The sequence below is a fragment of the Ipomoea triloba genome, chromosome 11 (assembly GCF_003576645.1).
Source record: "Ipomoea triloba cultivar NCNSP0323 chromosome 11, ASM357664v1".
Lineage (NCBI taxonomy): Eukaryota > Viridiplantae > Streptophyta > Magnoliopsida > Solanales > Convolvulaceae > Ipomoea > Ipomoea triloba.
This window is the reverse complement of record NC_044926.1, coordinates 9,379,935-9,387,962: the sequence shown is the minus strand read 5'-3', so window position 1 is coordinate 9,387,962 and position 8,028 is coordinate 9,379,935. Positions and strand designations below refer to the sequence as shown.

The 8,028-nt window shown below is 35.9% G+C and overlaps 1 protein-coding gene across 1 annotated transcript in view; it reads left to right on the top strand.

Moving 5' to 3' along the window:
* The window catches only part of LOC115996300 (homeobox-leucine zipper protein HDG11-like), a 5,097-nt gene extending 585 nt beyond the window's left edge, over positions 1-4,512 (top strand). Inside the window, exons 2-10 of the mRNA XM_031235497.1 lie at positions 155-272; positions 407-595; positions 731-1,201; positions 1,295-1,396; positions 1,604-1,816; positions 1,906-2,086; positions 2,520-2,788; positions 2,894-2,983; positions 3,225-4,512. Of these exons, the coding sequence (XP_031091357.1) occupies positions 155-272; positions 407-595; positions 731-1,201; positions 1,295-1,396; positions 1,604-1,816; positions 1,906-2,086; positions 2,520-2,788; positions 2,894-2,983; positions 3,225-3,665 (2,074 nt within the window). The 3' untranslated portion in view covers positions 3,666-4,512. The remainder of the gene's footprint in view (positions 1-154; positions 273-406; positions 596-730; positions 1,202-1,294; positions 1,397-1,603; positions 1,817-1,905; positions 2,087-2,519; positions 2,789-2,893; positions 2,984-3,224) is intronic.
* The last annotated feature ends 3,516 nt before the right edge of the window (positions 4,513-8,028 follow it).

Sequence of the window (8,028 nt, the reverse complement as noted above, 5' to 3'; positions counted from 1 at the left end):
AAGTTTTTTTTTTTTTTTTTTTTTTTTTTGCTTATTTGATCCAATTTATCAGACCGGACATAAACAATGTTTCATTCATTTTAGTTTCAACAATAATGAGGTTGTTTTGTTTTTGTTTTTGTTTTTGTTTTTGTTTGTTTGATGAAATGAAAAGAATTTTCAAAGAGTGTCCACATCCAGACGAGAAGACGAGGCTGCAGTTAAGTAGAGAGTTGGGTTTGGCCCCTCGGCAGATCAAGTTTTGGTTCCAAAATAGGAGGACTCAAATGAAGGTATATTTAATTATTAAATTATTAAATTAATGAATTTTCTGTGGTTCATTTGTAGAAAAGAAGTTGAGAGATTTTTGAAAATGATAGCTAAATATAGTAAATTTATTTTTATTTCCCTGATTAAAAAAATTTAGGCACAACATGAACGGGCAGATAATTGCGCGCTCCGGGCAGAGAACGACAAAATCCGGTGCGAAAACATTGCCATCAGAGAGGCTCTCAAGAATGTGATCTGCCCGTCGTGCGGCGGCCCGCCGGTCCGGGAAGATTCTTACTTCGACGAGCATAAACTCCGAATGGAAAACATGGCTTTAAAAGAAGAGGTTTAATTTAACTTAATTTAATTTAATCATTTATATATAACATTATTATTATTATTATATGATGATGATGATGATGATGATAGGATGTTAATATATGAAACCCTAAATTATTATTATTATTTTTTTGGTATATAGCTTGATAAAATTTCAAGTATAGCTGCTAAGTACATAGGGAGGCCCATTTCACAGCTCCCACCAGTTCAACCTATCCATCTATCTTCACTAGACCTGTCCATGTCTAGCTATGGTGGCCATGGGATTCCCGGCGGGCCTTCTCTTGACCTGGACTTGTTGCCGGGGAGTTCTGCGGCGGCGATTCCGGGTTTTCCGTTCCCGGCGCTGAGCCTGTCGGATATGGATCGGTCCCTGATGGCCGATATTGCGGGGAACGCTATGGAAGAGCTGATTAGGCTTTTGCAGGGGAATGAATCTCTTTGGACCAAATCGTTGGACGGTCGAGACTTGCTAAACCTTGAAAGCTACGAAAGGGTTTTCCCACGCGCCAGTAATCATATGAAAAATCCCAACATGCGGATCGAGGCGTCGCGTGATTCCGGCGTTGTTATTATGAATGCTCTCGCGTTGGTTGATATGTTCATGGACGCGGTAGGTCGGCTTTCCTTGTTTTCCTCGAAAAAAATTAAGGTTTTTTTTTTTTTAGCGAAACGTTACTGAACGGATTTTCTATGATGGTTGCAGAATAAATGGGTGGAACTGTTTCCTACGATTGTTTCCAAGGCAACAACGTTGGAAGTTATATCGTCTGGTGTATTGGGCAGCAGAAGTGGGACATTACAATTGGTATGAACTAAAAGACCCTGTTAGGATCAAGCACTTATCACTATTAGAGCCAGGGAGTTGAATCAGTCTCTGCCCAATAATGTCCTAGCCATATGGTGCTGGACTTGGCCCTTACTGGCTTCCACCCAACGAACCCATATTTAATTTAATAGAGATAGATGTATTTTTTGTGTGTTTCTTGAAATTGGTTTTGTGTTTTGGGTGCAGATGTATGAAGAGTTGCAAGTGCTCTCTCCATTGGTTCCGACAAGACAATTTTACTTCTTAAGGTTTTGCCAGCAAATTGAGCAAGGGTCATGGGCAATTGTTGATGTTTCTTATGATGTTCCTCAAGATAATTATCAATCTCCCACTTCTTGCAAAGTTCATAGGCTCCCTTCTGGGTGTTTGATTCAAGACATGCCCAATGGATATTCCAATGTAATGATTGATTCAATTCGCTTAAATTAAGGTTTTACTATCATTAAGGTTTTGATTAAATTGGGAATTTATTTATTTTGCAAGAATAGGTTACATGGGTGGAGCATGTGGAGGTGGAAGACAAGGTTGTACTACATAAGCTGTATAGAGATGTAATCCAAAGTGGAATTGCTTTTGGTGCTGAAAGGTGGCTCACTGTGCTTCAAAGAATGTGTGAGAGATTTGTTTGTCTAATGGTTAGTGGCTCTTCTAGTCGTGACCTTGGAGGAGGTAATTTCCATTTCCATTTCCATTTCTTACTAACCTAATTCCAAGTCCTATTAATTAGGTAAAGAAATTGACAATTTTATTATTTGAATGAAATTTGGTCCTAATTGCTGCTTTTTCTGACCGTACCGGACTTGACTGAATATTACCAAATTTAATAGACTAAAGATGTAACTCCAACTTATAAGCACAAGGTCATCAGTTTGAATTCCAGCTTTTTTATTTTTTATTTTGAGGTCGGTCGGCTATTAGCAATCTAGGCTTGTTTACCTCTTTGTCGTTGTTTGCTGATTAAAGTCATAAAGGCAGAGTTTATCCCGTGTACAATAGTCTAGTGGTTGCAGGTTTCTCTGGTCAACCAGATCAAAATATTAGTAATTATGGGATGGGGTTAATTAAGGAATGGGATTTTGACCCAAATTAAAATGCATGGCAGTGATTCCATCAGCAGAAGGGAAGAGGAGCATGATGAAGCTAGCGCAAAGAATGGTAAACAACTTCTGTGGGAGTGTGAACCCATCCAACGGTCACCATTGGACGACGCTGTCGGGGGCCAACGAGTTCGAGGTACGCGCCACCTTACAGAAGAGCACCGACCCCGGCCAGCCAAACGGCGTCGTTATCAGCGCCGCCACCACCATTTGGCTCCCAATTCCTCCCCAGCTTGTCTTCAATTTCTTCAGGGATGAGAGGACTCGCCCACAGGCATATATCCTTCACTTCCCATCTTCTTTAATTTTTCCCCTTTTTTTTAAAAAAAAAATAAATTAACACATATTTAATTTTTTTTAAAAAAAATGAATTATGCAGTGGGATGTTCTTTCCAATCAAAATCCTGTCCAAGAAGTAGCTCATATTGCAAATGGCTCTCATCCAGGGAATTGTATATCTGTTCTCAGGGTAATCTATTATTTATTGAAAAAATTGCATTTTTGATCATTCAGTTATATCTGTAGTACACTGTGATGATTTTAGTCCCTAAGAACTATTTCTGTAACCAAAGTGGATGTATGTTTTGGTCTTTCAGGGATTACTTCTCACATAATTTAGAGGTTAAAGATGTTTATAGATTAAATATGTTCTAAGAATATAGTTAGGGACCCAATGAATAAAATAAAATTTGTGCAATTTTGCCATGCAGGCTTACAATACAAGCCAAAACAACATGCTAATACTTCAAGAAAGCTGCATAGATTCCTCAGGCTGCCTAGTGGTGTACAGTCCGGTGGACTTGCCGGCGATCAACATGGCGATGAGCGGCGAGGACCCCACCTACATCCCGCTCCTCCCGTCGGGGTTCACCATCTCGCCGGACGGCCGGTCGGAGCGAGGTAATAGTTCTAAGATAAATATTGACCAGGCATCCTCAAGTACAAGCAATCCAGCCAGCGGTACATCCACAGCAGCGGGCGGGGAAGGCGGGTCCCTCATCACCGTAGTGTTTCAGATACTGGTGAGTAGCTTGCCGTCGGCGAAAATGAGCCCGGAATCCGTCGCCACCGTGAACAGCCTCATCGGAAACACCGTCCACCAGATTAAATCCGCCTTGAACTGCTCCGCCGTCCCCACCTCCGCTTCTTGAATTTTTTCTACCCGTTGGGAAAGTGAAAGCCCTTTTTCCTTTTTTCCTTTAATATTAGAACCATTATTTCTTTGTTTCAAACCCCAAATTTTACTCTGCCTCGCTGGGGGCATCCTATCTCAGTATCTGTCATTAAACCTTATCTGATCCACCCAACGACCCACCTTCAATTCCACCTAATGAACCAAAAAAAATTGTACTCTTACCACGCCTCTAACATTATGTCATCAGCCCCACTGTTCCTCGGGATTGATGACCCAATGTTAGATCGCGTCGTAATAGTGGAATTCACTAAACCCGAAAGCCAGCTACTTCAATAAGATCTGATATTAAATCAAACCCGCCTTTGTGTTCATGGACCTGACCCCGAGCCTGAAACCATCTTTAAATATGGTACAGATGAGAAGAGAAGGGGGAACCTACATTGCTCTTGAATTGAATGAGGAGAGTTAATTTTGGGTTAGTTGGGAAGTATGAATGCTAGCTAGCTATGCTCCATGAATGAAGAGCCAGAAGCCTGCCTCTCTCACTCAATGCCATTATGCTTACTTTTTTCTTTTCTTTGGAAGCAAATTTTTCTTGGGAAATTCAATTTTAGTTTTATTTTTTTTATATTTTTTTTTTGGTGTGGGTTTTTCTTGAACCTTCATTTTAGGTTACAGATGAGTCAAGAACGCACCATACAACATGTCCTGGCTTCTTGCATGTTTGTGGTCTGGTTTAGGCACAGATCATCACATTGTCACTTTCATAGATTATTAAGCATACACAGCAAGGGTGTTATTATATTGTATGGTTCGGGTATTGACTTCTCTTAATGAATTGAACTTTCTTCTATTTAATGACATTATTGTGTCCAAATTGGAACCTAATAATAAATCAAACATGCACACACATGCACACTCTTAATGTATGTATCTGCATGTGTAACTGTTATACGTAGTGGTCCTCTCTCTCGGCTGGGTTTTAAGAGGTGGTAGGGAATACAATAACTTTATGTCGACACTCAAGAATAGTGTGTATTTTTATTGTTTTAATTAATTGTGATTTAATACTGATTGTCAGTTTAATATTATTTGTGTCGCGTATTTTAAAGTTGAATCATAAAATATTTGAAAATAATGTTATATTACTCTCCTAACTTTTAATTTTTATTTATGGAAATTCTGTTGGCTAAGGTTAACAAGTGTATATCGATTTTAGGTTGTCCATATATAGCTGACCGACTTAAATTGAAAAGGTCAATAGCAAATTTCTACAAAGAATTAAGTTTAGAATCTTGTAATTATTAAACTAATTATATGACTAGCTCGACTGGGTCGTGACTTTTAACTTTGGACAAATAAGGTGTGCAAATTACAACTCTTGACCAACTCTAGTCTTTGTTCTTAACCCAAAATTTTAGAAACAATGAAAGAAGTTGTGTTACGTATGGCAGAAATTTAAAAATGAAAATGTCACGATAGAGAAAGATATGTCAAGTATTAACCTTACTTGAAATGTTTAAGGTACTGAAGACTATTACTTGTATCTGTTACAATCATATATACATGATATGCCTGATTGCACCAAATGTTGTAGGATTAACCACTTACTGTTACGTCAACAAAAACTTGACTATAACTAGTAGCAAATATGTAACTTTATTTTCTTATACTTGCGTACCAATTAATGCCATAGTCTGATAGTAGGATGGTAAACTCGGTTGCTCGAGCTGTAACCTAACAAGTATTATGAAAACAAATTTTCACAATATCTAGTACAATCTAAATGTACCTACTGTAAGAAGACATGCTAGTACCCATCTCCACCATAAAAATTGCCAAATTTACATTAGGAATAATTAATGAATTAAATCTACACTAGGATCATAATTAAAAAATTAAGTGTCATTTTTGTATGTTTTTAGACAAAAAAAAAAAAAAAAGATGTAAGGGAAATGTAAAAATAAAAAATAAAAAATTATACTCAACAATAAAAGTGATTTTAACCTAAATAACAACAACAATAATATTAATGTATGAGTGTTGCAATAAAAATTGTCAATAAGTGTGTGGTCCCAACTAGGCATTGGGTTGTGTTCAAACTTCAAAGTCATGAAATGGGGCCCAGTGACAAACTCCTGACTATATAGTTTATGTGTTTATTACAACTAAACATCTACGGAGTAATTGATGCCCCATTTTATGTGCTTTCTTATACTCTTTCTGAGTTGGTAAGATTTAAAATTATATTTTAAAAACTCGAAGTAATAAATAAATAAATGTTTTACATGAAGCAATTTTAAATGCGATAAATAAAAAAAAATGTTATTATCATGTAGTTAGAAAGAAATGTGTTAATTAGAAAGAAAAAGAAAAGAAGAAAATGGTGTGGTTGGAATGAGCAATCTAGAAAAGTGACGGATTCAATAAATATTGGGTAGATTGATTAAATGATGCATGAATGGAATGGAGAGAGTGCCCTTTTAATGCAATGACTTGCTCATGGCCTCCTTTATTCTCATGCTTTTGATCCGCTTCACAATTGCACCATTTAATGCAATATCTGACTACACTTTTCACAAATCCATATTATTATTATTATTATTATTATTATTATTATTGTTGTTGTTGTTATTAAAGGTCAAATAGACCATTGTAAAGAATTATGAGTGTTTTAAAAAAAAATATTATGAAAAATTAATTGTAAATAAGTTGACTAAACTCCTATTAATTGAACTAGACATATATATACAGAGTAAAATGAGATTAAGGGAGTAAGTTGATATTAGAATATATTGTTGACATATATATACTTTTTTAAAAAAAATATAAAACTTATTTTTAAGGGATTGCATGCCTTTCAATAATACTCAAATTATAATTTTTCACTGACCATAACTCTAACGTGTAATCCTATCTTAATATTTTAATGCGTTAATCTAACTATCTAAGTATGTTAAACATGTGAGAGATTATCAAAGATTTTTTTCCCATTTATTGCCTTGTAAACAATCTTAGATTATTGACCCCTAAAAGGCAAAAACTTGTGTGAGGCCTTCTCACCATGAGACGGGTCAGGTAGGGACGGGTCAATATGCAAATGTAACACTTATATGCACAAATGTTATACTTATATGCTCAAATGTAATACTAATCAGGAATAAAATTTTTGTTACTTATAAGGGTAAATGTAATACTTTTAAGTAAAAATACAATACTTTTTACATTTCGATTTAAAAGTATTACATTTTTCCTCAAAAGTATTATATTTGCCCTTATAAGTAAGGGGCACTTGTCAACATTACTTATTATGAAAAATGTATTACTTTTTCTCTGATAAGTAACAAAAATTGTATTCTTGATTAGTGTTATATTTGAGCATATAAGTATGACATTTGCACATATAAATATGACATTTGCATGGTGCATTGACCCGACCCGACCCGTCTCACGAACAAGGATACGTGAGACGGTCTCACACAACTGGGAAAAACTTGTGTGAGATCGTCTCACCATGAGACGGGTCGGGTTGGGATGCAAGTGTAACATATGAACAAATGTCATACTTATATGCTCAAATGTAATACTAATCAGGAATAAAATTTTTTTTACTTATAAGGGTAAATGTAATACTTTAAAGGGAAAATACAATACTTTTACATTTCGATTTAAAAGTATTACATTTTTCCTCAAAAGTATTATATTTGCCCATATAAGTAAGGAGCACTTGTCAACATTACTTATTATGAAAAATGTATTACTTTTTCTCTTATAAGTAACAAAAATTGTATTCTTGATTAGTGTTATATTTGAGCACATAAGTATGACATTTGCACATATAAGTATGAGATTTGCATGGTGCATTGACCCGACCCGACCCGTCTCACGAATAAGGATCCGTGAGGCGGTCTCACACAAGTGTGACCCATTATAAACGTGTAACGTGTTATTGTAAAAATAAGGGAAACTTAATCTCTCAGTTATGAACGAAGTGGCAAGTTTGGTCCTAGACATTAGGTTTCCATATCGAATTGACAGAAAACCCGAAAACCTAGGGGTTGGCGTTTCGTGCTTCGGTTCGGGGTTTTTTTTTTTTTTTTTGGTTTTTCAGTTTTTAAAAAATGAAATCATTTGGTTTAATATTAGAGTTTGGCTCGATTTTGGTTCAGTTTGAAACAGTTCGGTTTCGATTCGAATTTAATTCGGTTCGGTTTAAGATTCTCAAATTTCAACATTTCCTAATTTTCCGAACATACTACCAAACAATACCTGAACATGTCCTTTTTCACCCGATCGATTCTTTAGGTGGATCACTTGGAGTGCCACTTGAAGTGTTTTGTTGATGAAAAGATGAAGAATCATCCATTTGTATATATTTA